This window comes from Scophthalmus maximus, chromosome 18, assembly GCF_022379125.1.
Source record: "Scophthalmus maximus strain ysfricsl-2021 chromosome 18, ASM2237912v1, whole genome shotgun sequence".
NCBI lineage: Eukaryota > Metazoa > Chordata > Actinopteri > Pleuronectiformes > Scophthalmidae > Scophthalmus > Scophthalmus maximus.
Window position 1 is genome coordinate 112849 of NC_061532.1, and position 24381 is coordinate 137229.

Sequence of the window (24381 nt, forward strand, 5' to 3'; positions counted from 1 at the left end):
ATCTTACATCTTTTAATTGTCCTTTTATTTATATTTCAGCCATTTTACTGTTTTTATTTTATTTATATAGGCTTAATTTAATTTAATCTTATTACTTTTATTTATTCATTTGATTTACTGTCCTTTTAATAATATATTTTATCAACCCTAATACAACTTTTATCTCAATTTTATTATTTTATCCTCTTATATGTATATATACATATGTGTGCATGTATACATGTTTATATATATATATATATATATATATATATATATATATATACACACTTCTTATTTTTACTCACTTTTCTTTTTGAGTTTTAGTCTTTCTTTTAACTCCTCAAGTATTGTCCTCATTGCAAATAGGCGATGCAGCGTTTTCCTGAGATTCCTCGTTAATGTTTTTACTAAATTTTTTATTTATTTTTTGGTCTTTTAAGCCTCGTATTGTATGATTGATCGTGAATAAATGTCTCTGTGTCTGTCTGTGTCTGAACTTTTTTGAAAAGTAGGACATGGGATGTTCCACTCCGTCTGCCCCATCATGAAGCAGAACACCCCCTGCCCCAAGTCACCCGCATCAATTGCGACTCTTCAGCCCCTCTGCAGTGGCTCCCTGTGAATTTAAAAAATATATACTATGGAAACAAATAACGGCTATTTTAATTTTTTTATTTCAAAGGAATCAGCTCTTCTTTGGGGGATCGGGGTGATACTGTGACACTGAACTCAAATAAAAAGCGTTTTAATATATCAATGCGTCTCATTCATAGTGTTGATCTTTAATCCTGCCCGTCGTCCGGACCGTAGTCGGGTAGCAGGGAGACAGCTTCTCCAGGTCCGAAGCTGTCTGCTCCGGGACCAACAGTGCGGTTAACAGAGACTCCTGAACCGACGAGTTGCTGCATACAGTGTATTATTGAATATCAACAGCAACCTTTACTGATCAGCTGCGAGCATGCTACACTCTCTCTCACTCTGTCGCCACACACACACACACACACACACACACACACACACACACACACACACACACACACACACACACACACACACACACACACACACACACACACACACACACACACACACACACACACACACACACACACACACACACACACACACACTGCCCCGTTCACAACCGGAGTTACGCCACTCATACATGACAACAGCCCATCGCCGCCTGCAGGTGGCTAATCTTTAGTTTCCGAGCCCCGGTAAGCTATGGATAAATCCAAAAAAAGAAAAGTCTTGGAGGAACATAGAGATTAATTCTGCGTGGACAGATACATTTGCTTTTACTACCAATGATGCTGGCTTACCTGTGTGCTTGATATGTGGCGAAAAATTAGCAAACAACAAAAAATTTAATGTTGAAAGACATTTCCAGAACAAGCACACAGCATTTGCTGAAAAGTATTAAGATGGAGATGAACGTAAAAGAGCGATTTCGGAACTGCTCCGGAAGCTGAGCAGAGCAAACATATGTTCAATTAGTGGATCAAGTCTCCAAACTCGACTACTGCTGCTAGTTTTATGGCAGCTCAGGAGATAGTAAGGCGCGGAAAGCTTTTTATTTGATTCATTTTCCACAAAATAAGACTCAAATAGGCCTGCAGTTCCTTTTTATTTCAAAGTAGGCCTACACATGCCCGTGTTTTTTTTCCTCCTCTTCCCTAAGAGTTTGGTGTTTTCCTTTGTCACAATATAACTGTTTTGATAAGTTCAAAACAGCAATAAAATGTCAATTGTTTTCCAATAATTTCTTAAAAGCAACAATTATAGAGTATAACTATATCAAACGATATACGCTGTTTTATCTTCATGTTAAGGGTGAAATAGGTTTTGCGGCTCCAGATGAATTTTATTTGGTGGGAGGAGGGCCAAAATGGCTCTTTTGACTGTAAAGGTTGCAGACCCCTGGCTCAACCGGTTAAACACCTCTTTAATCTGAAGGACATGACTCAGCCAGGAATCAGAATAAATCACCAAGCAAACCACACTACATATGAATAAAGCAACTTTTGTTAAGAAAAAGACTTAAATTGATCTCACTGGTTGTAAGTCCTCCCAAAATCTGGCTACAAGCACAGAGCACAAACCACAACAAAATGTTCTTTGAAAGTCAAGAAAATCACAGATTTTTCAATCATATAATTTCAATGTGAGAGAAAGAAATCACAACCTCTTACTGCATTTTACTTTATAAAAAGTTGGAAACTGCACAAGCAGAACAATTGCATATTAAACTAGTACTATCAAAACCTGTTACAAAACATTGGTCAATATCATTCTGTCAAAACAATTACAATTCAAATTATAAATTTAAGGAACACAACCATTATATAATTTCCAAAAATGAACTGTAAATTCAGGCTCTAACAAGTATACTTAAGTGTAAGTGCAGAAGTCCAAGAGGTGAACGATGGCAGAGGAGTGACAGACTTTTGGTCCTCTCAAACCACCTCTGACTGTGTAAGAGAGAGAAAGAAATGAGTTCAAAGAATTAGAGAAACAAGACAATCTGGTGTTTTCACAAATTTAGGTGAGTAATAGGGCTCAATTAGCTCACCATCTTAGATGAAGTCCCAATCAAAATGAAGTTGTGATTTTCATTGGTTTACACTGTCAAGACTATTATGCTTTATTCACTGGCAAAATATTTGATCACAAGGTAACTTAGAAATAAAAATGAGCTTATGTTGTCTGACTAAGCAGTCAATGAAACTCTAGCTAGCTGCCTAATCCATCTATGATGACAAATGCACATATTCGATAATGCAAACAACCTGGAAAGATCACTGATAGACGTTTCACAGATTTATGGATTGAATAAAATTGATACTCATCAAATAATTACACAGATGGGGATAGATGAAGAAAACAATGGATCCCAGCTCCACATGTGCTGGTGAATTTTCTCTTCCCAGAATCCAATAAATACTGTATGACACTGTTATTTAAGTTACTCTGCAGTAAAGTGCTGTATTTTAGCAATACAGAATTGTGCTGTAAAAAAAAACAATAGTGTAATTTTACAGATTGTCATTTTATTAACAGTAAAGTGCTGTTTTAACAAATAACTGGTTAAAATTGTTGAAATATTGCTGTAAATTTACAGAAATCATTTACTGTGAAGCTTTGTAAGAAATGAAGGACCACCAACCCGCTCAACACAATCCTCCATCCTAGGCAAAGGATAACAGTTGGGTTTTTTCACACCGTTCACTTTTCTGAAATCATTACAAAACCGATCGGAGTTGTTAGACTGGTCAACTAAAGACAGGTATACCTTCATGGGCTTGAACCGAGTTCGGCAATCCCATGCTCAAGCATATAATCCACCTCTCTTAAGTCTGCGGTGCTGATAAGAATTAACACTATACGCATGTTGTTAAATCGACAGTCACCTACATCAATATCATGTTTTAAAATTTGTCGTACATGAAGGAATATCAGAGAACCTCTGTTTATGTGATTAAATCAATTCCACAACGTCCACTCGTTCAGACAAATTAGCCAGGTGAGAGTCAACCTCAGCCAACACCTTTGAATTTTGCAGGCTTCCCTGTACCAGTGCTTTGGAGAGAACAACGCTATCCTCCACGCCCACAGCAGACAATGACAGAAGCTATAACCGGTAAACAAGTTTCAGCACTTTATAACTCCACAGGTGCACTGACAGTTTGAGTGATCACACTAAAGGTCCATTTAAAGTGATGATTTAATAAATAGAAAACAATTTGTTTTTACAAATTTACAAAGTAAAATCAAAACCAAAATCCAACCAAGGGTGTCCACAGATGCAGAAAAGAAATATAGGATCCACATCACAGGTACAGACTGGGTGAAAATAACAGACGAACCAACAAAGACAAAGGGAAGCACAGAGACTAAATAGACTCAAGGTGGGCGGGGCTAATTGAACACAGGTGAGACATATCAGGAACAGGTGCAGACAACCACAGGGGCAGAAGACACAGGTAAAGCAAAGACACCAGAAACAAGACATGGGAAAGGAAATGAGCAAGACAAATAAAGGGACTTCAAAATAAAACAGGAAACTCAAGAAAACACAAACACGGGATAACAAAGATAACTTAACCAAGGCAAAGAAACACTAAGCACTCCAAGAAATGGAAAAAATAAATAAAAGCCCACTAGATCTAATGGTCCTGGGGGGAGAATCATTACAGTCTCACGTTTGTGGCGACTGAGCGCTGAGGGCAACACGCCCCCATATACGTCACACATCAACGTAAGTGCGCCTGTGTTTTGATCGGAGCTAGCACTAAGCATGCATGCTAAAGTCCGAGCGAAACATGGACCGGGTTAAAAAGTCAAAAGTCTGCCTACAACAGAGAAAGCAACAACAAGGCAAAGTGCAGTAAATGCTAATCGCACCTTGAATCTGGACAAACGGCAGGACATTGATTTAGAGCAGTAGCTACACTGCTCTAAATCAATGTCCTGCTAGGGTTATACACAGATGGTTCATTGTGCTGCGGTCGGACTGTGACAGTCTGCTGATCAAGCTCCTCCAGTAAAGATCTTTAACATGCAGTTAGATGTTGTGCACTGATGTACTTTAGTATCATATTTTGCCCCAATTTCTACTTTGATAGACGTATTTTCCTTAAATTTATATTGTAAATAGTATTGAATTTGACTTGTAGATAGATAGATTAACTCTATTGATCACAAACCGGGAAATTCCGGTGTTACAGCAGCAGGTATCTGTCACACAACACACTATACAAATATTTAAAAACATCACATAGAGTCCAGAGTGTCAAAAAGAGGTGTTTTACAGTTTAATGGCTTGTGGCAGGAAAGATTTTCAATAAGAACCGGTATTGGTAAGCAGATTCTGCCCCCGCTGCTAGAAAAAATCCTTCAGGAAACACTGACCTACTCTTACGACCGCGATTTGGGGTAGCAATTAGATAGTCACGGACACTTATTTTTTTCTGGACCAAGTATGGACCACTGAAGCGAGCTTGCAGACTAGAACCATGAATTGGTAATCAAACCAGTACTTTCAGCTTTACGAGCATACCAGCCCTTCATCTTGTTACGCCCCGTCTAGGGGTGATCGAGGCGCAACATGAAGCCACATCTTTCCCCAAGTCAAAAGAAGCCACAAGATAAATTCTGAAAGGTTTTAACTGAGATTTATTTCAGTATTCGATGTACACTAAACTAATGACAATTTCTTTAGCTTCAGTGTGGACCAAGGCCAAAACAACAAACAAACAAATCTATCTCACAAACAAATTATCACTTAAACTATCAGGATCTGAGAAAAACGAAACAACAATAACTTAACTTCCTTACAATCACAAAAACAGGAGAAAAACTGGTGAAAAGAAAAACAGCAGCTCACCCCTACTCATTTTAAGGAGTATAACCATAGATATGGCACAAATAACGAAACAAGAATGTGCAACGGCTGTGGCCGGTTGGAGTGTGAGGAAGATGAGTTCGCTCCTGGTGAATACCAGGCCGAACGTGCCATCTTGCTTCCTTCTATATGTCCGGCAGGGCCAATCATCCGCAGGCTTTGGAGTCGGTCAAACCCTGTCCTGGCAAACAAACGAGACGAACAAAGAAAACACAACAACAAACACAACTATACATATACACAATATGACCTCAGTCCTAACCATCTTCTTTTGAGCAACACTCAGATTCTTTTTTGCCATCTGACAAGCACGACGTAGCTTAAAAAGAAAATCACAAACGAAGTCAAACAAATTCTGAGGTTCATAACTTAGCCATTATTCTCTCAGCATTTTTAAAGGGCCCTGTACAGAATAAGCAAATACCAGTTTAGATAGACTAAATCCTAAGGATTCATGTACAACCTCTCTGACTGCAAACAACATCAAGTAAACTCAATCATCCCAGTCTTTTTCACACTCCAAACAGTACGCACGCAGCATGGATTTAAGTGTCTGTGTTTTTCTTACTTCTGAACTTTATTCATTTAAGATTCCTCGTGTACCTCTGTTAAGTTACCTTTGTTATCCCCTATCTGTGAATTCTTGAGTTTCCTGTTTTACTCTGAAGTGCCTCTCCTGGGTCTTGTTTCTGTTCACTTTACTTTTCCTGTGTCCTGCCCATGTGATTGTCCACACCTGTTCCTAATGTGTCTCATCTGTTTCCCATCATCTGTGCCTCCTTGTGTCTATTTAGTCTCTGTGCTTCTCTTTGTCAGTTTGTCTGTTAATTTCCCCCTGCAACTTTTCTCAGTCTGTTCATCTGTTGATTTCCCCCCACAACCCGTGAGTTTCCTCAGTCTGTTCCTGTGTTTGCTACCTGTTCTGTCAGAGATGACCTGTTTCCGTTCCCATACCCGTGGACACCTTTAGTTGGATTTTGTTTCTGTTTTACTTAGTAAGGTTTTTTTCTTTTCAATTTATTAGAACATTTACTAGAACGCACTCTGCATTTGGGTCCTCTTCCTTCATCCCCTCTGACAGTCTGATGGAAGTGTTCGAGTGCCCCCTGTGACTCGGGATGATATGCACTCGAACGACAGTGACGTATTGCGAACTGTTTGAAAATTTGGGCAAAGATACGTGACATAAAGTTAGTCCCTTGGTCAGTCTGAATAACCTTTGGCCAAACACAGAGAAAAACTTAACCAAAGTGTTCACCACTACAGGAGCAGTGATTTTACACAGTGGTATAGCCCCGGAAAACGTGTCGTTGAAAACATAATGGTCAGCAAAAACATATTACCCGACTTGCTACGTGGAAGTGGACCAACACTGTCAACAATAACCCATTCAAAAGGTTCACCTACAGCTGAGGTCAGATGCAAAGATGCCGGCGGGACAACCAAATTTGCTATACCAGCAATCGGACACACCCGGCATGATTTGCAATACTGCACCACTCACCCTCTTCAGGCCACGCCAGAAGAAGTGGCGCAACAACCGATCATACGTTATATTTTAAGTTTTATTTTAGCCAGCGAGCTGATGATCGTGTGCCAAACTCAGTATTTCACTGAGGTATTTAAACAGAACTACAACCTGCGTTGTCACACTCCAATCATTATCTGGTGGTGTGTAAAGTGGTGTCCATTGACACATGAGCACCTCGTTTTTATAAAATAACCCAGAGACACAAAGACTTTCCTCCTCCGACACATCATTTTAAAAATGAGACGACCAATCAGGATCCTTTTTTTTGATCACAGACAAGTTGTTCACATGCCATAACCACACTGCCAAGACTCACTTTGCCGACATCATTTTCTATGCCGAGTGACTCATTATTAGAACAAGGTGGGTCAGTGGATAAACCCAACTCTCCAGTACCAATAAAACTCTCAGACAAATCCACATCATCTTTACTCACAGTCTGACTCTTTGACATGGCTCTGGTTACTGCACAAGCAGAAAACCGCAGGATATTTCTGAGCCTAAAAGTCTGGATACTCGGATACCACAGGGACAGCAGTCACTTCAGGTTTAACCACCACCTTGCCCTCGCCACAATTTTTCCCCTTTATTGGGAAACATGGGTGCACACCCACAACCACTAGACCCGTAACAAGATCTGACTCAAGGTAATTGGTATGCAAAGGCACATCCAAGCAACACATCCCAAAACCCTGCACACAGACAACCACATCCACAGAAGATTCATTAGAAAAAGGCAAAACATTACACTCTAAAAGACTGTGCCCCTGCTGTATCCCTCAAAATAGTGACAGGAACTTGTCACCCTCCCCAGTTAAGACACCAAATCCTGCATAATAAAAGGAGCATAGACCTTAAGGTCAGACTCAGAAGAAATACTAGCAGATTCAAACACAGGCCTAGGAGTTTAAATCAACGCAATAGGTTTTACAAACTTTTTCCTCTTTGTTGTGTAAAGTTTGCTAGAATATGTCTTTGTTTCTTACAATAGAAGCACACAGGACTCTCCCTTGTTCCCCGCTCTTCAACACTGGGCTTATTAGAGACACTGATTTTAGACAGCACCACAGTGGCATTTAAACCATCCTTAAAACTGAAATCATTAAATTGAGCGTGAACAGGCTTCTCAAACCCAGACTTGTGGGTGAGTACATATTCGTCTGCTAGTACAGCAGCATCAGATAACTTCACAGCTTTCTGCTCATTCAGATAAATAGTAACTCTACCAGACACACAGAGCCTTGATTCTCTTCGTGGAATTGAAGAATTCAGTTGTGTCATCAAAATTTTTTACTCCTTGCGCTGAGCACCAGCAATCAAATAAAACTATTTTCTCACAAGCAAACTCAACGTATGTGTAAGAATCTAGATTTTTAAGTCTACGAAATTTCTGGCCATAAGCCTCTGGTACAACTTCACATGCACTCAAAATGTGAGCCATGTTTTTTTTCTTCTCTCTCTCCCCTTCCATATTATGACAGCCGGTTCTGTCAGAGTACTGTTATTTTTTCACACGTGTGTATGTACATAACTCATATATATTTCTCTAATTTTTCTCACTATGCTCCTTCTTTTTATAGCATTTATTCAATTCAGTTCAATTTAATTTGTATAGCGCCAAATCATGGCATACATTGTCTCAATGCACTTTACATAGTGAGGTCAATATTACAATATTCCAGAGAAAACCCAACAGTTCCCACAATGAGCAAGCACTTGGTTACTGTGGAGAGAAAAAACTCCCTTTTAACATGAAGAAATTTCTGGCAGAACCGGACTCAGTTGTGGGCGGAACATCTGCCGCGACTGGTTGGGACTGAGACTGTGTCAGAGGGAGATGCACAACTGCTGTTATTTTCCTGACGGAAACCTGGCTCAACAGCAACATGCTGGACTCTGTTTTCCAGCTCGACAGGTGGCTTTTCTTCCGCTCAGACCGAAAAGGGCTCTCGGGGAAAACAAGAGGAGGGGGACTCTGCATCTAGGTGAACAAAGGTTGGTGTAAAAACTGCTCCATGGTTGGCAGGCACTCCTCTGAATCTGGTGAACACCTGATCATCAAATTCTGCCTGGACTACCTGCTACATGAATTCTCAAAGGTGTTCTTCGTCGCTGTCCCCCTGCATGCGAACGCCAATGTTGCTCTGAAGGAGCTGCACGACAACATTGGCTTGTTGCAGAACAAACACACCAAAAGCTTTATATGTGGTTGCGGGATACTTGAACCATGTACATCTGCAGGACACTCCCTATTATCCATCAGCACGTCACCATCGCCACTCGGGGTGAAAACACACCAGAGCGTACACAAACAGACGAGGGACATACAGATCCTCATCCCGCCCCCACCTCAGCTCTTCAGATGACATTTCCATCATGCTGGTCCCCGCATACTGCCCTGTTTTAAAGAGCAGCAATACTATACAGAAAACCATCACTGTGTGGCCTATTGAAGCTCCCCATGCTCCAGGACTGCTTTGAGACCACAGCATGGCAGATGTTCAGAGAGGCGACAGTAGAGGGTGGTAATGTGGACCTGGAGGAATCCACATCATCTGTCCTGTGTTACATCCATAAGTTTGTAGAGGATGTTACAATCACCAGAACCATCACCATCCACCCCAACCAGAAACCCAAGTTGAATGCAGAGGTTCGCTCCCTACTGAGATCGCAAGACTGCGTTCAGGGCTGGAGACGCTCTACCACTCAGTGCAGCCCGGAGACTGTCGGCAGGCATAAATAGGGGCAAAATCCACCTACGCTCTCAAAATACAAGGCCATTTTTCATCAAAGGACCCATGGAGCATGTGGAGGGGCATTAAATGAATCACTAATTACAGCAAAAAGGATGCACATTGCCCTGTGGATCCATCGCTACCTGACACTTTGAACTTCTTCTATGCCCGTTTCGAGGCCTCCAACACCACTTCTGTCCTCTGGTGAGATTCACAGTCTCAGCAGAGGAGCCCTCACTCAGTGTGAAAGCAGCAGAGGTGAGGAGGACTCTGCAGAAGGTCAACCCCGGAAAGCTACAGGCCCTGACGGGATCCCGGGTAAGGTCCTCGAGGATTGAGCACACAAGAGGTTCTGTAGGACATATTTTACACCTCACTGTCCCATGCTATCGTTCCAACGTGCTTCAAGACATCTACCATCATCCCTTGGCCAAAGACCCAGACAGTGTCCTGCTTGAATGATTACCGCCCAGTTACACTCAACCCAATAGTGATGAAGTCCTTCGAGAGGCTGGGATAAAGCAGTCCCCTGATGCGACAGAGGACTCTCACCAGTATGCTTTCAGGCAAAATCCCTCCACAGCTGACGCCATCTCTGCTGTGATCCATCAGGCACTCACACATCTGGAAATAAGGATTCCTATGTGTGACTGCTTTTTTTTAGATTTCAGTTCCGCCTTTAATACCATTATACCGCAAACACTGGTGAACAAACTGTCAATTCTCAGAACACCCCCATCTCTTTGCAACTGGATATTGGACTTTTTGACTGGCAGTCCATAGACTGTTAGAACCCATAACACCACATCTTCATCCATCATCCTAAACACTGGTTCCCCACAAAGCTGTGTCCTCAGCCCGCTGCTCTACACATTATTAGCACACGACTGCAGAGCTCACAACAAAAACAATCTCAAACTAAAGTTTGCAGATGACACGGTAGTGGTGGGACGAGTCAGCTTACAGGGAGGAGGTGGAAGAACTGGGAATGTGATGCAAGCTGAACAAGCTCATCCTCAACACCAGCAAAACCAAGGAGATGGTTGTAGATTTCCGCGGGACTGGCACTGCCCCTTCTCCTCTCTACATAGATGGAGCAGCTGTGGAGATGGTGCCCTGCTTCAAATACCTCGGGGAACACATCACCAACACCTTCACCTGGCGTAATAACATGTCAACCATCATTAAAAAAGCCCATCAGCATCCACCTGGCCCTCCCCCCGAAAGGCTATGTCTGTCTGCATGGCCACCTGGCCGCCCCCGTGAACTGTTACGCCTGTCTGCTCGGCCTCCTGGTCATTCCTCTGAGGCCTTTTTCCCTCTTCCCGGCCTGCCTTCCGGGCTGTCATTCGGAGTCCCCCAGCAAAGCCCCTGCCCAGCTCTCCATTGACTGATTTTGTTTGCTCCTCGTGTCTCTGCACTTCCTGTTCCCCTGTGTTTGGTTTCTTTAGTTTGCCTGTGTCTCCTGCCCCTGTGACTCAGATGCAGAGTAGACAGTTCAGGCAGGCTTTTATTCAAAATAATCTTAAACCCCTGGCAGAGTGACAAAAATAACAGGCTGTAGAAAATTCCTTTCACAACTAAAATAAGGCGATTCTACTGAAGAACGAAAAACTCTCCAAAACATGGAGGGAAAATAACCTCAAGACTGACTTAGACAAATGTGACTAAGAAGTGATCTAACAGAGGGTTTCCAGGAAATATTATTAGATTTTCAATTTCTATGCCGTATGTCAGAACAAGGTTGAGGGTGTGACTTAAACAGTGAGTGGTTTTATTTACATGTTGAATGAAACCAGTGAAGTGGTTGGAGGTGAACCATGGGCTTCAGTTTAGGACTATGCTTCTTATTGCGGACAGTCACCCAGCTGCCTTGTCCTCCCAGCTGCTCGGGAGCTGCTGGGGGGGCTGAAGAAGCTACACTTCTTCTATTGTTGTTGTCTGCTGTGTTTTGGGTTAGTTAAGGTTTAACTAGAGACTGTTTCACTAGGTTTTGGTGATGCTTTAATCTCCTGGGTCAGGCTGTTATATACGTCTCCTTTGGCTGTTAAAGCAAATGACACAGACATCATACTTTCCTCTTCAGCTGGGGACAAGACAGGGGTGCCCATTATCCCCATTGCTTTTCATTTATAAAGAAAGGATATGAACTCACTGGCTCAGTGATGGTCATACAAAGTGTTAAATATATTTTTAGTGAGTCTTTGATCATACATTCTAATAAAGCTAGTCCAAAACCAAAGCATTTGACATGTATCTCTGATGTTTGGAGATTCAGTAAAAAACTGCCACCCAAAAAAAGATCGAGTACCTCTATGATGTTGATTATAGTATCATTAATATAGATGGAAAACAATGTTTTAGACAAAACATCTTGCTTCAGCAGTCATTCCATAAAACCATCTTGTTGTATGTTCATTAACCTGAAAACGGACAGGTCCCTGAGAACGAGGCTTAATAACAAACTACATTGAAACGTGTGTGTGAAACAGAAAAATGGACAGCAGAAATTGCATTTTAAAATGTTACTTTATTGGTTGTTGGGTTTTTCAGAGTGTGTATGTGATTCATACTGGTCCTCCTTCTCTTCAGTTGGAATCGGACCTTTGCATTTCTCATCAACTGCTCTGATTGCTCCCCTATGGATCATTATCACAAGAAAGTCACTCCAACCCAGTTATGACAGTTATAATCAGTCCTGGGCCTTCTCAGGCCTCTTACCACCTAACTGTGTGCTCCACTTTTGACCCATGAGGAGGTCCTCATCGTCATTCTCCAGAGATTGGAGAGATTTGATTAACACACACTCGTCTGATTTTAAATTTAGAGAAACATGAAACCCCCACGATGTTTCCAGGAATCTGTGGAGGAGCTGCAAATTAAATCTTTTTAGCATTACTTTTAATCACTGTTGTTAATTTGCTAGTTTTGTTAACATGCAATATACATACAATATCATACAATCATATATACTCATCTCATCAGTCCAGAGAAGAATGGCTTTTGAGTGATACTCTCCATTAGGACTCATGAGGATCTAGTTCAGTTGCTGCATTATCTGTACTGCGGATGGACAATGGTCAAGTTCATTCTTTCATTCATAGCCTTGACAGCTTGGCATGTGTATAAAATCTATTTTCATACTTATAAAAGTATATTAATAAAAACATTATTAACAGCAAAAATAATAATTTGACTGTTTTAACTGCAATATAAATTTTACTCCTGATAGTAATAATAAAAAACTCTTTCAGTTGATGTAATAAGTTACTTCTTTTGTCTGATGGAGGCTGTAAGTGGTCGTGTTTCCACTGAACGTTCTTTTACTTGTATTCAATATCCTATGTGACATTTGTGTGATGCCTGGTGCAAATCATTTTAACCTAATTACCTAATTCATTCCCCCTTTTCCTACGTGTCAGACCGTGAGAAAACATGGGCCAAAACATTAAGAAAGAACTGTAATATTTATAGCCAGAATGCAGGCTCTAATGAGAGCATATAATTCTGCTGCTTGTCGACATGCCTTTAGACATTGAATTGCTTCCATAACTTCCCAATCTATCACTACAGCACATCCAGGTGTTTGTTATCTTTAAATCCTTCAATTTACAAAATCAGATCAGAATTTTGAATCAGTCTGCTTTAATTCTCTTTAAAGAAATGTGAGGGTTTGACAAAATGAATGCCTCATAGCCAGATCTCCTTACTGCATCATGTTCAAGATGTGCAGCCCTGCATAAACAACATAAATGGTAGCAACAGCGGCTACATCTCTGCGATAGCTTGCCATGCCAAGACCGCAGGTGGAAAGCAGTACGAGCAATATGCTACAGGGCGATCATGTGTCACACGCTTCTCATGCAGGTGGAAGCTGATGATGTTCTGAGGCCCAAAGCCGGTGCTGGAGTGAGAGCTTATCTTAGATCAGAGGAGGAAAGATACAATGTTCTTAAGACATACAGTCAGTGTCTCTTTTTCTTTATCAGCATGAAAAGCAGCTTCAAACTGTCTTTTAGACGCATATTCCAGTGTCTCTTGTTCTTAAAAACAGTCCAGTGTCTCTTGTTTCCAGTGTCTCCAACTGCCTTTGGATCAATCTGGCTCAGTCATTTGGCATCTTACTCTATGTAAAAACAAATAACTGCTGCAATGTTTTCAAAAAAAAACTAAACACAGCCTCTTTGAAGACACCATGGCTGCTCATATTGGCGGTATGCTGAATGGATGATCACAGAGATTATCTCTTGCAGATAACATCAAGCAAAACAGTCATCAACAGATTTAAAAATGTAATCTCTTTTATTCTTTAATCTCTGTCATCATGTAAATTAATTAACTTCAACAGTAATGTAGTAATAATGATCATTTGAAAGTTGAATTTTAACTGCTTATTATTTAGAATGTTCATCTAAATCCTTGCATTCATTGTCTTTCCCACTGCTGACTGTGTGTGTGTGTGTGTGTGTGTTAACTAAATCTTTATCATTATTTTGTAAGGGTATTGTCTATCGTTATTTTCAGGCTTGATAATAATTAACAGTAATGAAACTTATTTACTGTATTAACATTTTTCTTAGTGAAATCACAAGTATCCACAAAACTGTGTTCAAGTTACTTTCTCTGTTCAGGACTATTTCAACAAATGGAGATCCCATGTTGAATGTAGAGCGCTATTAATCTTTCTGCTTCCTTATTATTATTATTACTATTTTACAAGGTATATAGCATTTAATTTTACTTCATTATTTTCCTAGCAGAGTCTTTGTCAATTCTAGCTTAACCAAATCTATTTCCTTTAAGGCTTCTGTTTCTTATTTGCTTGTTTATTTATCTACCTATTCAGTTTATTAACTAATCAAACTCTGATTCTGACTATTTAATTTTTGTAGGTTGCCACAATGTGGTTTTACGTATGTAGAACATTTTGAACAGCTGTGGTTATTTACTTTAAATCTCTTTCCCTTCATACGGCCTGGTTAGAAAGGAAATGTGTTTCTTCATTTTTGGCTGCTTTATATTTAAAAAGGAACTCCACTACATTTATTTTTCCTTTTTAGCTTTAGCTGCTAGTTAATTTTGAGATATAAAGATTTCACTCAATGCATTATATAAACATATACATTATTGTGTATGGAGAACAGCTTAATCTCCAACATCTATAAAGGTATTATATGTTGTACGCACGTTGGAGCTTCTATATGAATAGTCATATGCATTACAGTGGAATATTGGTCACAGACCAAATCAATTTTTTATGCTTTAACTTTTTTTATTATCATCTATTTATTTTTCAACACTTGTATAAAATGTAGTTCTAGCATAATTTCAGACATGAAGACTACTCTCATGCTCTGGCTGTCATACACTCACGCATGCGTGCTATCAGTTCGTCATTGCTGCGATCAGCCGTTAGTCAGCTGGTCCCTTCCATCCAATATAATTGCAACATACCTGCCTCGTTAGCCTATCATCTTGCTGCTATCTATTTAAATATGGTTCTCTCCCTGCCTTAGTCCTCTCATGCTGCTGTTCTGCATTCCCTCCACCTCCCCATCACTGCCCAGTCTGTGCAGACTCATGGGATTCTTCAATCCATCAACCCAGCAAGTCATCAACCACCATCACCACCAATGTCTGTACTTCATGTTGGGGATCTACTTTGGTGCCGCCAGAACCGATGCCCTCTGCTACATATCTCAACATGGAGTCTAAGCACCAAAGACTATCAATATTTTATCATAGCATATCATTCTGTTAAACCTGTAATGAACATAATTTCTTCATTCACTTGTCTCTCCTGATTGAACTTCTTTCATCTAAGTAGAATTTGTCTTTTCTAATGTGTGTCTGTATAATAGCTGCGCTATACAAAGCAATTCATCATGTTTGTTTTCTAATGATTGTTTAAACTACTTCTCATTTGTAAAAAAAACATTGCTTCTAATTTTTACATTTTAACATTAATATTTTAGCACATAGGCATTTTATCTTTATCTTTCACATCTCATTTGAAACTGGAATCTCACGTTTCTCAGTCTCACGCATACATCCAACACATCAATGGACCACAAGGCATGAACACTGTCACGCTGTCCGTCTATACTTGTAAAGGTTTGCGTTGCATTTGAATCATTCTCAAGTTGCGCTTCTTATCTATGTGTGTTTCTTGCGGTTTACGATTTATCTCTTCTGTGGACTGATGATGCACATTTATGACAAAAATCATAGGCCTTCATTACAAACAGCATAAATATCTCCATAATAAATAGTGCTGCCGCATCAAAAGGTCTCCACTTTTAACACTAACAAGCTTCCCTAATAAATTCTCTGTGGTAGCTCTCTCAGCAAAACTGGACACCTTGGTTTTACTCCCAGCGGTGTTTATCAGCGCAACGGGCCCATCTAAGCCTGGGCCTCCATGTAGAATCTTATCCACCATCTCAAAACACGTTTAACCCAGTGTGGTTAAACACCGACCAAATGTCGTACTACTCAAACTTTTTATTTATTTCCAACTCCTTTAGGTAACTTAGTTTATGCATCTTAATTTAATTGTCACAGGTCAATTCAGACTTGCTTTAACTTTACTCATTTTTTCAAAGGTAATTTATGATTCCGTCAAACACACACTAAGCAAGGCAATTAAAGAATAAAACTTTAAATTTGCACTTGCACCTGTTCGTGACGCCAGATGAAATAGAATAATTGATGGAGTGGATCCTGATTCAGGAAGACAGAAACCGTGGATGTCTTAAGCAGAAGTATTTATTATAAGAGCTCAATATTGAGGATACTTCCAGTTCGCTACACAGATCAACAGGTCCACAGTGTTTGGCGTCCCATGACAGTCTGCCTATCTCTGGTCTCTGCAGTGTATTTAGCTTTGAGTAATGTCGTCATCTCCCCATGACTATGACACCTAGAGTGAGACTTCAGCTGCTCACTGATTGTTTCGGCTTGCCATAGATAAGATGACCTTGCTTGGTGTCTGAGAACCAAGAGTTTCTCAGGGAGGATAAACAAAATTCCATTGAGACTGTGCTGGGAGACACAGTAAACATTCTTTTGACCACATGTATGGATGTGTTATCCTGGAAGAGCTGGGCCACTGTGCAACCTGATTGGGCTGCAGGTACAAACTCATGCTTCCAGTAGTGACGAAGAATCAGTCAGGAAGGAAAGTAGCGAGCAATTGTCTGTGGCCACCACATACAAAACAATTCCCTTTTGTTGGGTTGTCTTGCTTTTGCTATATCCCTGACATCACTGAAGTTGAACTGACTTGGTGTTATAATGTGACGATTAAGAATTAAACTTCATTTTTTTTACCCAGTTGCTTAGTTAATTCCATCAAAATTGCGTTAGATTGTCTAGAGGACAAAAAAGAATCACAGAGTTGTCATTGTGGTACAGTAAATTTGACAAAAAAAAATTTTCTTGTACCTTTATCAGTCAGAACGGCCAGGTAATTGACATCGTTCACCGAGTAAACAGAAGCCACCTTCTCCTAATCTCTCAATGAAGTCATCTGGGGTGAAATATAATTATTTAAGCCTTGGTGTGGGAGAATACTATAGTTCACTGCTACTTTCCCTTTAGCTGAGACTGAGGTGAAGTTTCCTTGTCCAAAGGTATTCTACCAAATTTTGCATCTATCTGAAAATGATGTATTATATTCCTTATAGATATTAATGGTGCTGTCTTAAGTTATTTATCCTAGGAATAGTATACACACCTCTTATGCAATTACCAAGATTACTACTACTACTGAAAATCCACACACACAAACAGCATGCACATCAGAGAAACTAAACATATGAGCCTTTAAGAATCAGCTAAACTTTTGGATCTGTCTGGAGGTAAAAAGTGAGTAAAAGTAACAAACTCTTTACCTGCCTTATGTACAATGTTTGATTGTATCCAAGCCTGTAAATCAATGGCTTCATTAGTAATCTCTCGTCCTGGTTTGAAGCCCAGTTTACAGAGATACCAGCCTGTGGCTTCCCTCACTATTTTGCTCCCCTCTCTGGTTCTAAATTTAAATCATGTTTCACCTCTGACCACAACCAGCATCTCTGACAGTATAGAGATAGACCCTGTGTCATTGGGAAGAACAGATAAACAGAATAGTCTAGGAAGATCTGAAATGCTTGCAGAATTAAAAAATAATATCATCCATTACAATAAGTACATCCTGTAAACTCCTTGTCCTCCTTTGTCTCCTATTGCTCGTCCAGGTTACGGTAACATTGCCCCAAGCACTGAGGGAGGGAAGATTTTCTGCATTCTGTATGCAATATTTGGCATCCCGCTGTTTGGATTCCTGCTGGCTGGCGTCGGGGACCAGCTAGGTACCATATTTGTCAAAAGCATTGCCAAGGTGGAGAAGATGTTCCGGGTAAGTCAAACTGTAAATGTCTTATGGCCATGACTCAGCTTCAAGGATATGATATGGTCATTTCAAAGTAGTCCATTGTTTTAAGATTATGTCAGTAACAGACAGAGAGCCAGACACCCATTAATATTTAACTAGTGACATAAAGTATAGTTGATGATGATACATCAAGGTTCAGTTTCAACTGACAACTGCTGAAAGGGGACATTTGAAAGACAAAGGAGACTAGCAAAGATTGTTTTTGAGTTATGTGACTCAATTTAACACATCAACTGGCAAATACTGCCCCACTGACTCTCTTCACAGGAAAACAATGCCACGCTTTAATAATGTAAGTCATGGTCAGAGAGTTTGAGTCAGAAAAAGATAGACTTGAGGCTGAAGCTACAGATGGAGTACATGCAGCCTGTTCAGCTGTGTCAATTAAAACTGAAGCATGTCCATACTGCCACACAGACAGCTGAAACAATGAGAAAACTGAAACTCTATGAATTCTGTCTTTAGTGTCAAAATCACATTTTACCTGCAGCACAAATTTTATCAAACGAAAGATGAAAAACAGAAAAAACTTCCACCATCGCCTGTTAAACGAATGCCCTTCATCCTGCTCAGGGCCATTTACAGTGAACACAGAGTTCTTTTCTCAGCATTATCAGTGCTCATTCTGATGGGATAAAAAAAACTGCTGCTACTGATTCGTCATTGTTCTTTCTCAGACTGTGGTCTTTGCTAAGGAGTGCAATCAGAGGCCTGCTGAGGATGAGACAGATATCCAGCGTTTACACTGCTTTATAATGTGTGTCTCACTTTCTCTTGTAGAATAATCACAACCAGATCAGTCAGACTAAAATTCGTGTGGCCTCCACCCTCCTCTTCATCCTTGCTGGCTGCATCCTTTTTGTCACCATCCCAGCAGTGATCTTCAAACACATTGAGGGCTGGACGGCTCTGGAGTCCACATATTTCGTGGTTATTACTCTGACAACAGTTGGAATAGGTGACTATGTGGCAGGTGAGGGCTTATCATCCATAGTTCACTTATTCATGAATTGAAATGCCTGACCTGTTTTTTTTTTAATGACAAAGACTTGGACTGCATCATGGGCCAAATTACTGTTTTAAATGATCATTTAGGGTTAGGGGGGTTAGGGCGAGGCTATGTGATTGATATTCTTTCTCCTTTTCCACAAAGCACCATTATCAGCAAAGAATGATCGTCCAATATCGTCCTGGACTTGAGAAATTTTTATAATTGATCATAATGGAAAATAGTAGAGTAGAGTATTGGACTAATGAAGGAATACCATTTTCTACCGTATATCTTTCTGAAAAGCTGATCCAATTCTGACTATATCAAATAAAAAGTCTTGAATCCAATTATTTGTTCTGCCTGCTATTCCAATCATATTTAATTTAATTATTAATCCCTCCTTTCAAACCATATCATATACCTTTTCTACATCAAAAAATACTCCCGGGCGCTAGTGAGCAAGCCATGGTGTAACACGCTTTCTCTGGAGCTCCGGTGGAGCCGCTATTAATTTAGAATATATACAGCACCTTCCACGTGAATTACTGTCAAAAAGTGTAAAATTGACACTGAAACCTCAAGGATACATTATTGGTTAATAAACTAATTTTAATGGCGACGAAACTCAGGAAATACAAGTATGACGGGACCTCCAGCAACAGGCCGAGCGCAGCCACGGATAAAAAGTGTCAGTGGAGCCCGGTCAAACATCACCTTTTACACGGAACCAACACGCAGCGATGGAGGCGGACACGCTGAAATCAGAAATACTCTCCTCCCTGCGAGCCGACATAGGCTTGATAATACGGGAAGAAATGAAGAACGTACTCTCTGAAGATTTTAACCACCTGAAGAGTGAGCTACAGGCAATCAGAGCAGAGTTGGCCAACAACACAGCAACGATCCGCTCTGACATGGACCAAATGAAAGGCCAGGGCGGCATTCAACGATGTAAAGAAAGCAATCTGTCCGCTATGGCCTTCTATTCCCTGCGAAGCTCCACATCATGTTCAACGGTCAGGACCGTGTGTTCCTGGAGCCACCTGAGGCCATGGATTATGTGAACAGGAACATTACTCCAGCCTCAGCCGCGGATAACGGAGAGTGACGCCGTCCCGGTATCCGGCCAAGAGACAGCACTTTTATATCCTTTAAAACTTATTTAAACAAAGGTCTGAGATAAAGTAAATGTGAACACTCGCAAATGACGGTAATGTTATTTCCTTTGCCTCTGGCTCAGTTAACCCCTAGAACATTGAAAGACATTGAGGGCGTGTTTATGAGTACAACATGGGAGTTAACATTTGATCAGAGTCATATAAGTTACTGTATGAATACGCAGATATGATGCTGTAGGATAATATTTTAATGCAACTTCTCAGACGTCATTTGATTTGCTTCGTTTTTTGGGGGGGGGGTTTATTTGATTTTGTATCACTACTTAAGGAAATGTTTGCTAGGCCACATGTACGCGGTTCTACTGGAGCTCTTAATCTCAGTTATTACAGTGACAGTCTTTTTCTTTCAGCGGTTTCTTTGTTTTGTTTTCTTTCTCCCCCTCATATATCAAACGCACCTTAAATTATGGGATCCCTTAAAATAATAAACTATAATGTTAGAGGACTCCACAGCCCTATCAAAAGAAAGAAGATTTTAAACCAGTTGAGACAAGCAGGATGTCAAATTGCATTTTTACAGGAGACCCACCTCCCAGATATGGAGCTTGACGAGTTAAAAAAATGCTGGGCGGACAAAGTCTACTACTCTTCACACAAGTCAGTCTATTTTAGTGCACAGATCAGTAAATTGTACAGCCACAGCAATTCATAAGGACATTGAAGGCAGATATATTTTAGTAAATGGAATCATTGATGGGATCGAGATATCTTAAAAAAAAGAAAAAAAAAAGAAAACACCCCTCTCAAAAAAAGAAAACACCACTCTCACGAAGGAGCAAAATGTTAAATTGGCAATCCAAAGAGTCTGGTATAGTAGATATATGGAGACAAAAATTCTCAAACTGTAAACACTTTACATATTATTTTAGTAGACATCAATCTTAGTCTAGAATTGACTATTTCTTTACACCGAAGTTCGAGATCCATAGAGTAGTTGATATAAAAATACTCCCAATTATGCTTTCAGATCATGCCCCCCTGCTGATGTCCTGGGATTTGGGACAAGAACCAACTTCCAGGCTGTTGAGGTTAAACACATCAATCCTAAATCATGAGAATTTTATCACCTTTGTTAGAACTGAACTAAAGCTCTACCTAGAAACAAACTCCACTCCAGAAGTATCACCAGTTATTTTATGGGATTGTGCCAAACCTATATTAGAGGCCCTATTATTGCGTTTTTGAGTGCCAAAAAGAAAAGAAAAGCCAGGCAAAAAGAATTAGGGAGACGATCGAACGATTAAAAACAACAACACAAACAGACATCATCCGCCAGTCTATTGACCCCTCTTAAAGATGCGCAGAGAGAACTAAATAACCTAATTTCTGACAAAATTGAGGGCAATCTACTTTTCTTACAAAGCCAGATGAAATTGCTGGATCATTTGCAGATTTCTATAAGGCTTTATACCAAAACACGGATACCTGCTCTGATGACGAACAATTAATGCATTACTTAAAAGACATCAAGCTAACTGAACTCACAGATTCGATGACAAAAGAATTAAATGATCCTATAAAATAAGGAGAGATACAGGAGATAATCTTGTCATTAAAAAATAATAAAAGTCCAGGCCAAGATGGCTTTGTTAAACTTTTAAAGATGTAATATCACCTCTACTGCTGAAAGCATACCATCATGCTCTCAAATTCGGAATCATGGCCCCCTCCTGGAATGAAGCTACAATAGTAGTTAAACACAAAGAGGGCAAAGATCCTACAGAATGCCAGTCATATCGGCCTATATCGCTACTGAATGGAGACCTTCGCATATTAACAACATTCTGGCTAAACGACTGAGCAAAATCAGCCCCCCATTATACATCAAGATCAAACTGGTTTTATCAACGGAAGGTATTATGGAGATAATATCCATAGACTGCTAAATTTAATAACGCATTCACAGGGGAAGTAGCAGGGGGCAATGGTTCTATCACTTGACGCACATAAGGCTTTTGACCGTGTATCTTGGCAGTTCCTAATTCAAACCCTGAAATTTTTTTAATTTGGCCCAAACTTCTTGAAATGGATTCAAACACTATACTCGAGCCCACAGGCATCAGTTAAAGTAAATGGATATAGGTCGAAGGCCTTCACATTACAACGCGGATGCAGGCAAGGATGCGCATTGTCCCCACTCCTGTTTGCGATTAGTATTGAACCATTGGCTCAGCTCATCAGAGAGGATAACAAGATAAAAGGCATAATAATTAATGGAGAAGGCCATACAATTTCGTTATATACAGACGATGTGCTACTCAAGTGTCTACTTGACAGAACCTACATTAACAGTCCCACACTTAAAAGAGATCATTTCTAAATTTGGATTCTACTCAGGATATAAGGTGAACTTAGATAAAACTGAGGCTATGAGTAAAGGAAGCAAAGTCTTGCAGCAATTCATGGATGGCAGTGTCTTTAAATGGCCCCAAGAAGGTATTAAGTATCTTGGGATATATACCCCCCATCATTAAAGAAAATGTATGATGCAAATTATAAGAAAATAATTTAAAAAATTAGCAATGATATGGACAGATGGACGGCACTCCCTTTATCCCTGCAAGGACGCGTGGAGAGCATAAGGATGAATGTACTGCCCAGGTTTCTCTATCTATTTCAAATGCTAACAGTAGAGATACCTAAATGCACATTTGAAAAATTAGACCGGCTGTTCTCCAGATTCATTTGGCAGGGGAAACGTCCAAGGGTCAGACTTAAAACTTTGCAACTCTCCAAAAAGGCAAGAGGACTAGGACTCCCAAATCTTAGATATTACTTTTGGGCAGCACAACTTAAACCTTTGACAGCTTGGCTCAGGGACCTCACAGACACACGATGGCTCAATATCGAAAAAAGTCTATGTCTACTACCTCTATCTGAACTACCCTTTTTAGATGTCTCTCTGAAAAACACTGAGATGGGAGAGTGGAAAAATGTCTACCCTAAAGATCTGGAGAGAAATACAATCCTTGTTTAAACTACCAAGACTAATTTCTTCATTGACAAGCATAGGCTCAATTATGAATTTCACGCCTCCCCAACTAGATATAGGATTTAAAAGATGGTCGGAATATGGATTAAATATATCCATCAACTATGTGAGAAGGGCACTATAAAGCCATTTGAAAAATTAAGGAATAAGTTCCTCCTCCCCAAAACTAATTTTTTCAGGTATCTACAACTGGAATTTTTACTTTTGAACCCAAATAATTCATTACAAATTAAAGAGAGACGGGAGGCTGAGATTTAACAAGAGATATCGAGGGAGGACTGGTAACATTTGGTAACCAGCTCAAACATATGTAGGGAGTTCAAATGGAAAGTTTTCACTAGATATTTTCGAACACCACACAGTGACAAAAATGGGCCCAACACACAGTAACAAATGTTGGAGAAGCTGTGGAACACACATAGGTAATTATCTACACATATTCTGGGCATGCTCTAAACTGAAACTATTTTGGGATGAGGTATATAATATTCTCGTAGAGGTCTTCCATACCAACATCCCTAAAGAGCCACTGATTGCTGTATTAGGGGTAAAACCCCAAGAGGTAGGAGCTGCAAACTATTTATTGCAAATCCTGCTAACTGCAGCAATTAAATGCATTACCATTAACTGGTTAAAACTGGAGCCACCTACATACAACCTATGGACTCAAAAGATCCTGGAAATTTATGAGATGGAGAGAATAACCTACCTGCTAAGGGTTCAAAAGGACAAATTTGACAGACGATGGAGTCCAGTATTGAGCACATTGATGCAATAACAATTTAAAATCACTTATTCCTCCAACCCCTAGAGGGCAGACATGGGGAGGTATATTTGTGGCATATATATATTCTAGCATTTTGTTTTTGTTTTTGTATTTTCTTTTATCTTATCTTATTTTACCACTGTCTTGATTCTTACTTTTTTCTTTCTTTTTGTTTTTCCTATCTTGTCACATCAGACAATCAAAGCAAATGTAACTGATGATACGGTTGTTCTGAGAATAAAAATAAAGTTCTAAAAAATAAAAAAATAAAAAATACTCCCAATATAGATTCTTTGTTGACTTGTGCTTTTCTAATGGCTGTTTCCAGACACATAACAGGATCCATACAGTAGTTCCTCTAC

The 24381-nt window shown here is 39.9% G+C and overlaps 1 protein-coding gene across 1 annotated transcript in view; it reads left to right on the plus strand.

Annotated features, from left to right (window-relative positions):
- LOC118290640 (potassium channel subfamily K member 10-like) overlaps positions 1 to 24381 on the plus strand; it is a 75820-nt gene that overhangs the window by 45220 nt on the left and 6219 nt on the right. Inside the window, exons 4-5 of the mRNA XM_035618417.2 lie at positions 17896 to 18056; positions 18873 to 19065. Coding sequence (XP_035474310.2) covers positions 17896 to 18056; positions 18873 to 19065 — 354 coding nt within the window. The remainder of the gene's footprint in view (positions 1 to 17895; positions 18057 to 18872; positions 19066 to 24381) is intronic.